Here is a 16,899-nt window from a genome sequence, read left to right as displayed (position 1 = left end):
TAGCCAGTCTCCACACCTAAATCCAATAGAACATCTTTGGAGGGAGCTGAAACTCCGTGTTGCTCAGCGACAGCCCCGAAACCTGACAGATCTAGAGGAGATCGGTGTGGAGGAGTCGGCCAAAATCCCTGTTGCAGTGCAAACCTGGCCAAGGACTACAGGAAACGTCTGACCTCTGTAATTGCAGACAAAGGCTTCTGTACCAAATATTAACACGGATCTTCTCAGGGGTTCAAATCCTTCTGTTCAGCCGTGCGAGACAAATACATTCTTTACAAATCATACAATGTGATCTCCTGAATTCTGTCCTCAGAGTGGGAATCCCCTGCAATGTGATCTCCTGAATTCTGTCCTCAGAGTGGGAATTCCCTGCAATGTGATCTCCTGAATTCTGTCCTCAGAGTGGGAATCCTCTGCAATGTGAACTTGCAGAATTGCAGGGGGTTCAAATACTTCTGTTCCTCACTGTACATAGCCAGGCAATTTGAATTTTTCAAAGAAGACTCAAAAAAACTCCTATATGGACAACCATGGCCATGATATTGATAATCTTCTAACTTTAGTCAATGTAAAAGCAGAGAAAGCTGAACTGCAAGTAAATCACTAAAACCAACTTCAGTATCTCTATTATGAGCTTTGAGGATTAATTATTCCACAGTGCCCGAGGCTACAGAAGTAAAGGTGTGTTTTAAAGCTCACTCACTGATGATTAAGAATATGTAAAACTATGGCTATAGCCCGACCACAAATTCACTTAAATAAATGAGGCATTCCAACAAACAATATTGACAGAAACATATAAACAAATACAGGCAGTTATTTTACCGTATATTGACTTAGGTTGGAATTTCTTGGTCTTGGATTGTCCATCAGAGGAAATATTGCAGGCAATAATTATTCCCACGTGTTTGGATGCCGATGGTACTAATGTCAGTGATGACATTAAATCAAACAGTCCATCTCTATCAGACTTTTCTGTCTCCTTAGATACCATGTATCCGGAGTCTATCAGAGGATTGCCTCCAGTGTTGGATATTTCCTCTACTCTTCCATCTATCTGTTCCACCATCCATATCACCCGGGTGTCCTTAGAACAATCAGACACTGCACAATGCAGCATGAGCTTCTCCCCATGAATCCACTGACAAGGTCCCTGAATTTCCCCAACCAAGAATGTCTCCTCATCTGATAGACAAAAACAGAAATCACAGAATGCCAATTAAAAAAGTACAAACCAATATTTGAGCTACAATTGACTATATTACATAAATCTGGACAGTAATCCATCATTTACACTTAAGAAGATAAAAAAGAGATAAGCAAAAAAGGAATAACAAAAAAGGTATGACAGTTCTGTATGGTCAGTCCTCGGCTGTGAGCTGAATAGGGGAATACTGGCAAAGCTGTATATTCTAAGCACAGACATTTGGAGTGGAATCCATAAAGGGAATCCATAAAGGTATCCATAAAGGGTATAGTGGGGCAAAAAAGTATTTAGTCCCCACCAATGGTGCAAGTTCTCCCACTTACAGAGATGAGAGAGGCCTGTAATTGGCATCATAGGGAGACCTCAACTATGAGAGACAAAATGAGAAAACAAATCCAGACAATCTCATTGGCTGATCTGGAAAGAATTTATTTGCAAATTATGGTGGAAAATAAGTATTTGGTGAATATGAAAAGTTCATGTCAATACTTTGTTATATATCCTTTGTTGGCAATGACAGAGGTCAGACGTTTCCTGGAAGTCCTCACAAGGTTGGCACACACTGTTGCTGGTATGTTGGCCCATCCTCCATGCAGATCTCCTCCTCCATGCAGATCTCCTCTAGAGCAGTGATGTTTTGGGGCTGTCGCTGGGCAACTCGAACTTTCAACTCCCTCCAAAGGTTTTCTATGGGGTTGAGATCTGGAGACTGGCTAGGCCACTCCAGGACCTTGAAATGCTTCTTACGAAGCCACTCCTTCGTTGCCCGGGCGGTATGTTTGGGGTCATTGTCATTAGAGATGAGCGAAGTATTCAAAAATTCGATTCGACTGATTCGGCGAATTCGTAGAAAAATTTCGATTCGAGTCGAATATATTCGCTGTGAATTTAACTTAAAAAAGGGTGTTTCTAGGCTTCAGAGAGACTTAATATTAGTGCAGAACACTGTACCTTTAATTTAAATGCCCTTGGAGTCTGCTGGGGAAGAGAAATAATACTGTCAGTCAGTATGACATGCAGATGAGTGCCGTCGATCTTAGAATCACCGCACACTTCACTCATTTGGCCAGTCACGGGGCCAAAACCAGAGTGTGGAGCCACAGTGTGGCGGTGGAGGCAGCAGCAATGGGAGGCCATGCAGCACCCTATGACAAAAATGGAAACCACCAGCAGTGTGAGGAGACCTGAAAGTGGCACATGGCAGAGTGTGGCGATAGAGACAGCAGCAATGGGAGGCCGTACAGGGACCCATGACACACTCTGGACCTGGCAGCAGCATGAGGAGGCGGTACAGGGGCCCATGGCAGATTACGGGCCTGGCAGCAGCATGAGGAGTCGGTAGGGGGGCCCATGGCAGATTACAGGCCTGGCAGCAGCAATGGGAGGCCGTACAGGGACCCATGACACAATCTGGACCTGGCAGCAGCATGGGGAGGCGGTACAGGGGCCCATGACAGATTACGGGCCTGGCAGCAGCATTTGGAGTCGGTACGGGGGCCCATGACACACTCTGGACCTGGCAGCAGCATGAGGAGGCGGTACAGGGGCGCATGACAGATTACGAGCCTGGCAGCAGCAACTTGGACAGGAGGACGTTCAGTTTCTGCACCGTCTGGTGCGTGCTCGCAAACTGTTGTCTCTTGGAAACGGATTCCAAGAAAGACTGCTGACGGAATCCGTGAAGAGGAGTAGCAGGAGAAGGAGCATCTGAACGAGCGGAATATGCCAACAAGCGACAACAGGGGCCCATGACAGATTACGGGCCTGGCAGCAGCATGAGGAGTCGGTACGGGGGCCCATGGCAGATTAGGGGCCTGGCAGCAGCTATGGGAGGCCCGTAATCTGCCAGCACCCTATGACAAAAAATGGAACCCACCAGCAGTGTGAGGAGACCTGAAAGTGGCACATGGCAGAGTGTGGCGATGGAGACAGCAGCAATGGGAGGCCGTACAGGGACCCATGAGAGACTCTGGACCTGGCAGCAGCATGAGGAGGCGGTATAGGGGCCCATGGCAGATTAGGGGCCTGGCAGCAGCTATGGGAGGCCCGTAATCTGCCAGCACCCTATGACAAAAAATGGAATACACCAGCAGTGTGAGGAGACCTGAAAGTGGCACATGGCAGAGTGTGGCGATGGAGACAGCAGCAATGGGAGGCCGTACAGGGACCCATGAGAGACTCTGGACTTGGCAGCAGCATGAGGAGGCGGTATAGGGGCCCATGGCAGATTAGGGGCCTGGCAGCAGCTATGGGAGGCCCGTAATCTGCCAGCACCCTATGACAAAAAATGGAACACACCAGCAGTGTGAGGAGACCTGAAAGTGGCACATGTTTGGGGCATGATTCATGGCGGATTTAGTCAGTTGTGTCAGGAACTGGTGGTTTGAAATCCAGACTAATCCACGCCTGATTCATTTGGTGGACAGCCAAAAGTCATCCCTCTGTCTGATGGTTATTATTCGGCTGTCGCTACGCAAGCAACCGAGCATGCTATGGGCCATTTGTGCCAAGGAATGCGAGGGACTCCCTGCCTCCATCTCCACAGCATACTGCCACGGTGCGTCTGGGTCCTCTGTCTCCTCCTCCTCCTCCTCCTCTACCAGATGCTCCTGCTCCTCCACTCCTGTCCGCTGAGTGGAAAAACCACCCATTTCACTCAATAATTCCTGAGCACCAATGTCCTCCTCTACCTCCTCCTCTTCTTCCTGTCCTGCCCCCACAGGGGTCATGTGGCGTTGAGATCTGTGCGCCACGTCTACCGCACCCTGACCAGCCATTGTTAACAGCATTTGTTCCAGGACGTGCAACAGAGGAATGACGTCGTTCATCCCATAGTCCTGCCGACTCACGAATAGCGTGGCCTCCTCAAAGGGCCTGAGCAAGCGGCAGGTGTCACGCATGAGCTGCCAATGGCTGACATCGAAGTTACACAGGGGAGTACCTTTATCCGCTTGTAACATCAGGAAATCGGTGATGGCCTTTTGCTGTTCGTAAAGGCGGTCTAACATATGTAGGGTTGAATTCCACCTTGTTGCAACGTCACAGCATGAGGAGTCGGTATAGGGGCCCATGGCAGATTAGGGGCCTGGCAGCAGCTATGGGAGGCCCGTAATCTGCCAGCACCCTATGTCAAAAAAATTCTACACACCAGCAGTGTGAGGAGACCTGAAAGTGGCACATGGCAGAGTGTGGCGATGGAGACAGCAGCAATGGGAGGCCGTACAGGGACCCATGAGAGACTCTGGACCTGGCAGCAGCATGAGGAGGCGGTATATAGGGGCCTATGGCAGATTAGGGGCCTGGCAGCAGCTATGGGAGGCCCATAATCTGCCAGCACCCTATGTCAAAAAATTCAACACACCAGCAGTGTGAGGAGACCTGAAAGTGGCACATGGCAGAGTGTGGCGATGGAGACAGCAGCAATGGGAGGCCGTACAGGGACCCATGACAGACTCTGGACCTGGCAGCAGCATGAGGAGGCGGTATATAGGGGCCCATGGCAGATTAGGGGCCTGGCAGCAGCTATGGGAGGCCCGTAATCTGCCAGCACCCTATGTCAAAAAATTCTACACACCAGCAGTGTGTGAGGAGACCTGAAAGTGGCACATGGCAGAGTGTGGCGATGGAGACAGCAGCAATGGGAGGCCGTACAGGGACCCATGACAGACTCTGGACCTGGCAGCAGCATGAGGAGGCGGTATATAGGGGCCCATGGCAGATTAGGGGCCTGGCAGCAGCAATGGGAGGCCCGTAATCTGCCAGCACCCTATGTCAAAAAATTCTACACACCAGCAGTGTGAGGAGACCTGAAAGTGGCACATGGCATGAGACACTGTGGACCTGGCAGCAGCATGAGGAGGCGGTATATAGGGGCTCATGGCAGATTAGGGGCCTGGCAGCAGCTATGGGAGGCCCATAATCTGCCAGCACCCTATGTCAAAAAATTCTACACACCAGCAGTGTGTGAGGAGACCTGAAAGTGGCACATGGCAGAGTGTGGCGATGGAGACAGCAGCAATGGGAGGCCGTACAGGGACCCATGAGAGACTCTGGACCTGGCAGCAGCATGAGGAAGCGGTATATAGGGGCCTATGGCAGATTAGGGGCCTGGCAGCAGCTATAGGAGGCCCATAATCTGCCAGCACCCTATGTCAAAAAATTCTACACACCAGCAGTGTGTGAGGAGACCTGAAAGTGGCACATGTTTGAGGCATGATTCATGGCGGATTTAGTCAGTTGTGTCAGGAACTGGTGGTTTGAAATCCAGACTAATCCACGCCTGATTCATTTTCACAAACGTGAGTCTCTCCACACTTTTGGTGGACAGTCGTGTCCTCCGCGGAGTTACAATACCTCCTGCCGCACTAAACACGCGCTCCGATGCCACGCTACTGGCTGGGCATGACAGCCTTTCAAGGGCAAATTCAGCTAGTTGGGGCCAAAGGTCAAGTTTAGTTGCCCAGTAGTCAAGGGGATTGTCAACCTCGGTTGGCAGGGTGCTGTCCAAGTAGGCCCAAGCCTGTTGTTTGAGGTCCTGCTCCAGGTCCACCTGATGCTGCTGCTGCTGCTGCTGCGGCTGGTTAGTAGTTTCCTCACTGCGCTGGTGAAGAAAGCTACTCATCATCGACTGCAGACTGAGGCAGCCGCTGCTGGTGGAGCTGCCACTGCTCCTACCACCCCACCCCTCCCCTGCTGCCATGGCAGCGGAACGCGAGCGCACAGGGCCCACAGTGTCTGAGGATGGATGTTGGCGCAGAAAGGCAGAGACCAACTGACTACATAGGTGGTTTTTATAGTACGTTATTTTGGCCTCCCTCTCAGCAGGTGTGAAAAAGGCCACCATTTTGGAACGGTAGCGAGGGTCCAACAAGGTGGACAGCCAAAAGTCATCCCTCTGTCTGATGGTTATTATTCGGCTGTCGCTACGCAAGCAACCGAGCATGCTATGGGCCATTTGTGCCAAGGAATGCGAGGGACTCCCTGCCTCCATCTCCACAGCATACTGCCACGGTGCGTCTGGGTCCTCTGTCTCCTCCTCCTCCTCCTCTACCAGATGCTCCTGCTCCTCCACTCCTGTCCGCTGAGTGGAAAAACCACCCATTTCACTCAATAATTCCTGAGCACAAATGTCCTCCTCTACCTCCTCCTCTTCTTCCTGTCCTGCCCCCACAGGGGTCATGTGGCGTTGAGATCTGTGCGCCACGTCTACCGCACCCTGACCAGCCATTGTTAACAGCATTTGTTCCAGGACGTGCAACAGAGGAATGACGTCGTTCATCCCATAGTCCTGCCGACTCACGAATAGCGTGGCCTCCTCAAAGGGCCTGAGCAAGCGCAGGTGTCACGCATGAGCTGCCAATGGCTGACATCGAAGTTACACAGGGGAGTACCTTTATCCGCTTGTAACATCAGGAAATCGGTGATGGCCTTTCGCTGTTCGTAAAGGCGGTCTAACATATGTAGGGTTGAATTCCACCTTGTTGCAACGTCGCAGATCAGGCGATGCTGTGGAATTCCGTTCTGCCGCTGCAGCTCAAGGAGGGTGTGCTTTGCGGTGTAGGAATGGCTGAAATGCATGCAAAGTTTACGTGACATTTTAAGGATGTCTTGCAGTGGGATGGTGGATTTTAGGAACCGCTTGACAACCAGATTGAACACGTGAGCCATGCATGGCGCATGGCACAACCTTCCTTGACGCAGAGCAGACACCATGTTCTTTCCGTTGTCGGTCAACATGGTTCCGATTTTCAGTTTGCGCGGAGACAGCCATCTGTCGATTTCTCTGTTCATTACACTCAGAAGTTCCTCCCCTGTGTGACTACGTTCGCCAAGGCATACCAGGTGCAGAACAGCGTGACACCGTTGCGCCCTGCACATGTGATATGCCGGTCGGGTAATGGGACTTGGCACGGGGGTGGCGGCTGAGGACACGAAGGAAGAAGAGGTGGTAGAGGCGGACATCTTTGCCGGACCAAGGACGTGCAAACGTGGAGGCAAAAGCGGCGTGACCTGTCCAAGTTGCTGGTGCGGCTGTGACGGCACCACGTTCACCCAGTGGGCCGTAAATGACATGTACTGTCCCTGACCGTAGTTACAGCTCCACACGTCGGCGCTGCCGTGCACTTTGGCAGAGACCGACATGCTCAAAGACTGGCCCACCATCTCTTCTACATGTGAATGCAGGGCTGGCACTGCCTTTATGGCGAAGAAATGACGGCTTGGCACTCTCCACCGCGGCGCGGCACAAGCCATCATTTCTCTGAAAGTTGCTGAGTCCACCACTTGGAAAGGGAGGGACTGCAGCACCAGCAACTTGGACAGGAGGACGTTCAGCTTTTGCACCGTCGGGTGCGTGCTCGCAAACTGTTGTCTCTTGGAAACGGATTCCAAGAAAGACTGCTGACGGAATCCGTGAAGAGGAGTAGCAGGAGAAGGAGCATCTGAACGAGCGGAAGATGCCAACGAGCGACAACTCCCCTCAGCAGAGGTGTTGGAGCCTTGACTGGCTGATGGAGGGCGATTGACGTCGGGTGACGGAGCAAGTAACGGAGCGGGTGATGGAGCGGGGGCTGGGGCGGGCAGAACCGCCGTATCTTTATCACGGTTTTCCCAGGCCACCAAATGGCAACGCTGCATATGCTGCCGCAACGCTGTAGTCCCAACATGGGCCCCCTGGCCACGCTTGACTTTCTGGCCACATAGTCGACATACGGCTACGTTTACTTCCTCGGGCGGCTTGACGAAAAATTGCCACACCGCCGAGTAGGAAACTTTGCCCCCGATACTCCTCACTGGCTGACTGCTGCTTCCTCCGTGCACACCGGCACCACTACTGGCCGTGGTGGTAGGCTGCAGTGGAGCTGGTGCTCTACTCCGTGGCCGTTTGGCTCCACTGACACTGATGCGACCCTGCTGCTGTCTCCTGGGCAACCCACCGACTGTTTTGCTCGCTGCCAAGCTGCCACCCTCTTCTCCTGATGATGCGGAAGCAATAGCCTGATGACGACGAGGCTGCCAAGTGCGATCAACCTCCTCATCATCAAGTAGGGTCTCCGCCTCACTACTAGCCCCCTCGGCTGCGTGTGGGTCAGGAGACAGACCTGTCTCTAGACCAGCTACCGAGCCACTCTCCTCGCCAGTACTTCTTCGCCTGGCTGCTGAAAAGGCGGATGTCTCCCCCCGTTCCTGACCGCCCTCTGTTAGCTCTTCCTCACTGTACAGTGGGGCTGAGCCCACAGCATGCGATACTTCGCTTGGTGAGGGAACACCAAAGGACAGGGGCAGGTAGAGGACACGTGATTTCAGTGGGCTTGCTCCCGGGCCATGCCAACTAACGGTTGTGTCTGACGTACCCACCGACCGTTGGCTGTAGGTGTCAGAGGTGACCTGGGAAGAGGAAGACGACCGAGCCAACCAATCGACGACGGCAGGGTTGTCGGTGGAGACACGACCGCTGGATGACACCGGGAGCACTGGCCTCTGGCTGCGAATAGTGCTGCCTCGACCCCTTCCTCTGCTGCCACGTCTGCTCGCTCCTAAAACATTGCCTCCTCTGCCACTCCTCTGCGTGTTGTCTGACATACTCTTTAATTAAACGATTCTGTGTCCCTGAGTAACAATTCTGTGTCCCTGAGTAACAATTCTGTGTCCCTGAGTAACAATTCTGTGTCTGTGCGAGTAACAATTCTGTGGCCCTAAGTAACAGTTCTGTGGCCCTCAGTAACAATTCTGTGTCCCTGATTAACGTTTCTGTGGCCCCAAGTAACAGTTCTGTGGCCCTCAGTAACAATTCTGTGTCTGTGCGAGTAACAATTCTGTGTCTGTGCGAGTAACAATTCTGTGGCCCTAAGTAAAGTTTCTGTGGCCCTAAGTAACAATTCTCTGGCACTCAGTAACAATTCTGTCTGTCCCTGAGTAAAAATTCTGTGGCCCTAAGTAAAGTTTCTGGGGCCCTGAGTAACAATTATCTGGCACTCCGTAACAATTCTGTCTGTCCCTGAGTAACAATTCTCTGGCACTCAGTAACAATTCTGTCTGTCCCTGAGTAACAATTCTCTGGCACTCAGTAACAATTCTGTCTGTCCCTGAGTAACAATTCTCTGGCACTCGGTAACAATTCTGTCTGTCCCTGAGTAACAATTCTCTGGCACTCAGTAACAATTCTGTCTGTCCCTGAGTAAAAATTCTGTGGCCCTAAGTAAAGTTTCTGTGGCCCTGAGTAACAATTCTCTGGCACTCCGTAACAATTCTGTCTGTCCCTGAGTATGAATTCCGTGGCCCTAACTAGCGTTTCTTTGTCCCTAAGTAAAGTTTCTGTGGCCCTCAGTAACAGTTCTGTGTCTGTGCGAGTAACAATTCTGTGGCCCTAAGTAAAGTTTCTGTGGCCCTAAGTAACAATTCTCTGGCACTCCGTAACAATTCTGTCTGTCCCTGAGTAACAATTCTCTGGCACTCAGTAACAATTCTGTCTGTCCCTGAGTAAAAATTCTGTGGCCCTAAGTAAAGTTTCTGTGGCCCTGAGTAACAATTCTCTGGCACTCCGTAACAATTCTGTCTGTCCCTGAGTATGAATTCTGTGGCCCTAACTAGCGTTTCTTTGTCCCTAAGTAACAGTTCTGTGGCCCTGAGTAACAATTCTGTGTCTGTGCGAGTAACAATTTTGTGGCCCTAAGTAACAGTTCTGTGGCCCTCAGTAACAATTCTGTGTCTGTGCGAGTAACAATTCTGTGTCTGTGCGAGTAACAATTCTGTGGCCCTAAGTAAAGTTTCTGTGGCCCTGAGTAACAATTCTCTGGCACTCAGTAACAATTCTGTCTGTCCCTGAGTAAAAATTCTGTGGCCCTAATTAAAGTTTCTGTGGCCCTAAGTAAAGTTTCTGTGGCCCTGAGTAACAATTCTCTGGCACTCAGTAACAATTCTGTCTGTCCCTGAGTAACAATTCTCTGGCACTCCGTAACAATTCTGTCTGTCCCTGAGTAAAAATTCTGTGGCCCTAATAACGTTTCTGTGGCCCTAAGTAACAATTCTCTGGCACTGAGTAACAATTCTGTCTGTCCCTGATTATGAATTCTCTGGCACTCCGTAACAATTCTGTCTGTCCCTGAGTAAAAATTCTGTGGCCCTAATAACGTTTCTGTGGCCCTAAGTAACAATTCTCTGGCACTCCGTAACAATTCTGTCTGTCCCTGAGTAAAAATTCTGTGGCCCTAATAACGTTTCTGTGGCCCTAAGTAACAATTATCTGGCACTCAGTAACAATTCTGTCTGTCCCTGAGTAACAATTCTGTGGCCCTAATAACGTTTCTGTGGCCCTAAGTAACAATTCTCTGGCACTGAGTAACAATTCTGTCTGTCCCTGATTATGAATTCTGTGGCCCTAACTAGCGTTTCTTTGTCCCTAAATAACGATTCTGTGGCCCTCATTAACAAGTCTGTGTCCCTGAGTAATGGTTCTCTGTCCCTAAGTAACTTTTCTCTGTCCCCAATTATCGTTTCTGTGGCCCTAACTCTGTCCCTGTCCCTAGTACAGAGCGGTCTGCCTCTGTTCAATAACTGCAGGCAAATGAAGAATTCCAAAATGGCCGCTATTTATAGCTCGACCATTACACAGTGCTGGCTGGCTGGCTGCTGATAGGCTGATGCGATCACATGTAGTTGAGGAATGCATTATGGGTCAGCGCGCCTTGTCTGCGCGCCTTCCCAGACATCCCCGCTCCGTCGCCGCACATGTCAGCCGCCATTTTCTGAAAAATTTCGATTCGCGCGTCCGAATTAGGCTATTTTTCGGATTCGGCACGAATCGAAATTTTTCCGATATTCGACTCGAATTCCACTTCGGATACTTCGATTCGCTCATCTCTAATTGTCATGTTGGAAGACCCAGCCACGTTTCATCTTCAATGCCCTTGCTGATGGAAGGAGGTTTGCACTCAAAATCTCACGATACATGGCCCCATTCATTCTGTCCTGTACATGGATCAGTCGTCCTGGTCCCTTTACAGAGAAACAGCCCCAAAGCATGATGTTGCCACCCCCATGCTTCACAGTAGGTATGGTGTTCTTTGGATGCGACTCAGCATTCTCTCTCCTCCAAACACGACGAGTTGTGTTTCTACCAAACAGTTCTATTTTGGTTTCATCTGACCATATGACATTCTCCCAATCCTCTTCTGGATCATCCAAATGCTCTCTAGCAAACGTCAGACGGGCCCCGGACATGTACTGGCTTAAGCAGGGGGACACGTCTGGCACTGCAGGATCTGAGTCCCTAGCGGCGTAGTGTGTTACCGATGGTAGCCTTTGTTACGTTGGTCCCAGCTCTCTGCAGGTCATTCACTAGGTCCCCCCGTGTGGTCCTGGGATTTTTGCTCACCGTTCTTGTGATCATTTTGACCCCACGGGGTGAGATCTTGCGTGGAGCCCCAGATGGAGGGAGATTATCAGTGGTCTTGTATGTCTTCCATTTTCTAATTATTGCTCCCACAGTTGATTTGTTCACACCAAGCTGCTTGCCTATTGCAGATTCAGTCTTCCCAGCCTGGTGCAGGTCTACAATTCTGTTTCTGGTGTCCTTCGACAGCTCTTTAGTCTTCACCATAGTGGAGTTTGGAGTGTGACTGTTTGAGGTTGTGGACAGGTGTCTTTTATACTGATAACAAGTTCAAACAGGTGCCATTGATACAGGTAATGAGTGCAGGACAGAGGAGCCTCTTAAAGAAGAAGGTCCAGGTCTGTGAGAGCCAGAAATCTTGCTTGTTTGTAGGGGACCAAATACTTATTTTCCACCATAATTTGCAAATAAATTCTTTCCAGATCAGCCAATGAGATTGTCTGGATTTGTTTTCTCAGTTTGTCTCTCATAGTTGAGGTCTCCCTATGATGCCAATTACAGGCCTCTCTCATCTCTGTAAGTGGGAGAACTTGCACCATTGGTGGGGACTAAATACTTTTTCGCCCCACTGTATCTTAGGGACTCTTTAGAATTTCGTTGGGTCTCCACACCGAAATGGCTGGTGTTTGCTCTAGATTGATGTACCTGTCAGAAACAAGCACACAAATCTGTTGGAGGCTGGCACTGCGGTCAGACTAGTGTACATATTACGCACTCCTTCCTCAGCGCACACCTTCCCTTCCCTGCCATGGCGCCCATCAAACAGACAGGCACACGGCTGAGTTATGTAGTAGGGTGGGTGGAGTCTTTTGGAGAACGGAGAGCAGCAGTCAGACTGAATATACAATTTTAATTGTGGGTTTCCTTTTTTTAAAAACCATTTGTTGCAGCAAGGACTAACATAACCTATGCTAGTGTCAGGCTAGACAGCTGGACCACCGGTGATCCAAGTCTCTAGATATCTGACACCCCGATGGCCGGCGCTACAATCCACAGTGATCACAATGCCTAAGCAGTCAGACATCTGCCCCCTGAATTGAGCAGCGTGTAACATGGTATTAGTATCCCTCCAGGGGCGGACTGACCATTCAAACACTCGGACACTGCCCGTTGGGCCCGGGGTCAGTAGGGGGCCCCATGAGATGCCCCTGGTACCTTTCATAGGCTTTTTTGGGTGTGGTTTGAGTGTGGGCAAGGACACAGGGGCCCCACGATCCCCTATTATCCGGGGGGCCCATGAGTTGTCAGTCCGCCCCTGTATCCCACTGTGAGATTTTGGAGTAGGCCTTACTTCTGCCACTAGATATCTCCATTTGTCCTTAGTGTAGAACTGTTTTTTAGCATCTGTTGCTGTGGGTTCCGGGTGCCATCTTGAAGAGTTTTGTGTCACATTTGGACAGTGAACTCCAATGAGATTTGGGCAGAACAGAAAGGGGGTAGTGTGTGTGAGGGGATTCGTGAGGAGGAACACTTTTTCACTCTGGGAGAAGAAAAGACAGCAACCATGTTGGTTCTTTTGGGAATTTTGCTCCTCCCCTGGATGAGCAGCACTGCCCTGACTGGGGTGAGTCTGGCTGAGAGCGCAGAGTTTCCCCAAGTATGGAATTCCTTTCTGAAGACAACAATTATGTTGCACCAGTTTTCTCTATGGAAGCATAGCTTATTGTTTGAGGAATTCTGCGCTGGAGCACTATTTGTTTGTGTAAGGACATCCCTGTTTGTCTTGAAGATTTTTAACTCAGTAAAGGCTTGTTACCTTTGGGACATTCGTTATTCGGAATGAGGACCTCTCTTTACAAATCCTGCAAGAAAAGTAATGTTATCACCTGTGTGATGGAAGACTCTGTAGTTGTGTAGACTAGTCTGATACTGTCATGCTGAAAGCTCTTCGTGTCTGTATACAGTGAGGAACAGAAGGATTTGAACCCCCTGCGATTCTGCACGTTGTTCCACTTCTCCATCATGGAGGGTCTGACATTCACATTGCAGGGGATTCCCACTCTGAGGACAGAATTCAGGAGATCACATTGCAGGGGATTCCCACTCTGAGGACAGAATTCAGGAGATCACATTGCAGGGGATTCCCACTCTGAGGACAGAATTCAGGAGATCACATTGCAGGGGATTCCCACTCTGAGGACAGAATTCAGGAGATCACATTGCAGGGGATTCCCACTCTGAGGACAGAATTCAGGAAATCACATTGCAGGGGATTCCCACTCTGAGGACAGAATTCAGGAGATCACATTGCAGGGGATTCCCACTCTGAGGACAGAATTCAGGAGATCACATTGTATGATTTGTAAAGAATGTATTTGTCTCGCACGGCTGAACAGAAGTATTTGAACCCCTGAGAAGATCCGTGTTAATATTTGGTACAGAAGCCTTTGTCTGCAATTACAGAGGTCAGACGTTTCCTGTAGTCCTTGGCCAGGTTTGCACTGCAACAGGGATTTTGGCCGACTCCTCCACACCGATCTCCTCTAGATCTGTCAGGTTTCGGGGCTGTCGCTGAGCAACACGGAGTTTCAGCTCCCTCCAAAGATGTTCTATTGGATTTAGGTGTGGAGACTGGCTAGGCCACTCCAGAACCTCGATATGCTTCTTACGGAGCCACTCCTTGGTTCTCCTGGCTGTGTGCTTCGGGTCGTTGTCATGTTGGGAAGACCCAGCCACGACCCGTCTTCAATGCTCTGACTGAGAGAAGGAGGTTGTTGCTGAAAATCTCACAATAAATGGCCCCATTCATCCTCTCCTTAATACAGTGCAGTCGTCCTGTCCCCCCCAAAGCATGATGTTACCACCCCCATGCTTCACAGTAGGGATGGTGTTCTTGGGATGCAACTCATCCTTCTTTTTCCTCCAAACACGACGAGTGAAGTTTAGACCAAAACGTTCTCCTTTGGTCTCCTCTGACCACATGACTTTCCCCCATGCCTCCTCTGCATCATCCAGATGGTCATTGGGAACCTTCAGACGGGCCTGGACATGTGATGACTTGAGCAGGGGAACCTTCAGACGGCCCTGGACATGTGATGACTGGAGCAGGGGAACCTTCAGACGGGCCTGGACATGTGATGACTTGAGCAGGGGAACCTTCAGACGGGCCTGGACATGTGATGACTTGAGCAGGGGAACCTTCAGACGGGCCTGGACATGTGATGACTGGAGCAGTGGAACCTTCAGACGGGCCTGGACATGTGATGAATTGAGCAGGGGAACCTTCAGACGGGCCTGGACATGTGATGACTGGAGCAGGGGAACCTTCAGACGGGCCTGGACATGTGATGACTTGAGCAGGGGAACCTTCAGACGGGCCTGGACATGTGATGACTTGAGCAGGAGAACCTTCCGTGCAATGCATGATTGGAAACCATGACGGCGTAGTGTTCTACCGACAGTGACCTGTGAAACTGTGGTCCCAGCTCTCTTCATGTCATTGACCAGCTCCTCCCTTGTAGTTCTGGGCTGATTCCTCACCTTTCTTATCATCAGTGATACCCCACGAGGTGACATCTTGCATGGAGCCCCAGTCCGAGGGAGACTGACAGTCGTCTTTAGCCTCTTCTATTCTCTAACAATTGCTCCAACAGTTGATCTATTTTCACCAAGCTGCTTGGCAATTGCCCCGTAGCCCTTTCCAGCCTTGTGGAGGTCCACCATGTTGTCTCTGGTGTCTTTGGTCTTGCCCATGGTAGTAGTTGGCGTCTGACTGACTGTGGGGTGGACAGGTGTCTTTAAAGAGCTCAGACAGGTGCTACTAAGTGAGATGAATGAGTGGAGTAGAGGTGGACTTTATAAAGGCGCAGTAACAGGTCTTTGAGAGCCAGAATTCTTGCTGTTTCTCAGGGGTTCAAATACTTCTGTTCAGCCGTGCGAGACAAATACATTCTTTACAAATCATACAATGTGATCTCCTGAATTCTGTCCTCAGAGTGGGAATCCCCTGCAATGTGATCTCCTGAATTCTGTCCTCAGAGTGGGAATCCCCTGCAATGTGATCTCCTGAATTCTGTCCTCAGAGTGGGAATCCCCTGCAATGTGATCTCCTGAATTCTGTCCTCAGAGTGGGAATCCCCTGCAATGTGATTTCCTGAATTCTGTCCTCAGAGTGGGAATCCCCTGCAATGTGAATGTCAGACCCTCCATGATGGAGAAGTGGGAGAATTTGCAGAATCTCAGGGGGTTCACATACTTCTGTTCCTCACTGTATTAGAAACAAAGGGGTTGGAAATAGCAATGCTTGAACTTTTAATACTAGATACTTGCTTGTGTTGGTGTCTTTTTGAATTTCTAAAATTGCTGTTTAGACTCCTTATTTATTTCCTATTGTATATGTGTCCAATGAGTTGTGAAGCATTTGGCTGAATATGAGCCGATAATATTCCCGAAACACTTCACAATTCATCCGGCTGCTTCTGTCAGCAGTCACATCATCAATAAATACAAGAGAAGCAGTTCCATTGGCAGCCATACATGCCCACGCCATGACACTACCACCACCATGATCACTGATGAGGTGGTATGCTGAGGACCATGAGCAGTTCCTTCTCCATACTCTTCTCTTCCCATCACTCTGGTACAAGTTGATGTCGGTCTCCTCTGTCCATAGGATGTTGTTCCAGAACTGTGAAGGCTTTTTTACATGTCGTTTGGCAAACTCTAATCTGGCCTTCCTGTGTTTGAGGCTCACCAATGGTTTCCATCTTGTGGTGAACCCTCTGTATTCACTCTGGTGAAGTCTTCTCTTGATTGGTGACTTTGACACACATACACCTACCTCCTGGAGAGTGTTCTTGATCTGGCCAACTGTTGTGAAGGGTGTTTTCTTCACCAGGGAAAGAATTCTTCACTCATCCACCACAGTTGTTTTCCGTGGTCTTCGGGTCTTTTGGTGTTGCTGAGCTCACCGGTGCGTTCCTTCTTTTTAAGAATGTTCCAAACAGTTGCTTTGCCACGCCTAATGTTTTTGCTATCTCTCTGATGGGTTTGTTTTTCAGCCTAATGATGGCTTCACTGATAGTGACAGCTCTTTGGATCTCATCTTGAGAGTTGACAGCAACAGATTCCAAATGCAAATAGCACACTTGAAATGAACTCTGGACCTTTTATCTGCTCATTGTAATTGGGATAATGAGGGAATAACACACACCTGGCCATGGAACAGCTGAGAAGCCAATTGTCCCATTACTTTTGGTCCCTTAACAAGTGGGAGGCACATATGCAAACTGTTGTAATTCCTACACCGTTCACCTGATTTGGATGTAAATACCCTCAAATTAAAGCTGACAGTCTGCAGTTA

At 49.8% G+C, this 16,899-nt stretch overlaps 1 protein-coding gene across 1 annotated transcript in view; it reads right to left on the bottom strand.

The window, feature by feature from the left end:
• Positions 1 to 16,899, bottom strand: part of LOC149434031 (uncharacterized) — a gene marked incomplete at its 5' end in the record, with an annotated part of 128,936 nt that overhangs the window by 25,949 nt on the left and 86,088 nt on the right. Inside the window, one exon of the mRNA XM_089664191.1 lies at positions 826 to 1,177. Coding sequence (XP_089520317.1) covers positions 826 to 1,177 — 352 coding nt within the window. The remainder of the gene's footprint in view (positions 1 to 825; positions 1,178 to 16,899) is intronic.

This window comes from Staurois parvus, unplaced genomic scaffold, assembly GCF_062004578.1.
Source record: "Staurois parvus isolate SC_StPar_1 unplaced genomic scaffold, SC_StPar_1.0 ptg001852l, whole genome shotgun sequence".
In the NCBI taxonomy this organism is placed as follows: Eukaryota; Metazoa; Chordata; class Amphibia; order Anura; family Ranidae; genus Staurois; species Staurois parvus.
Note: the sequence above shows the minus strand (reverse complement) of the source record. Positions and strands in the feature narration are given on the sequence as shown.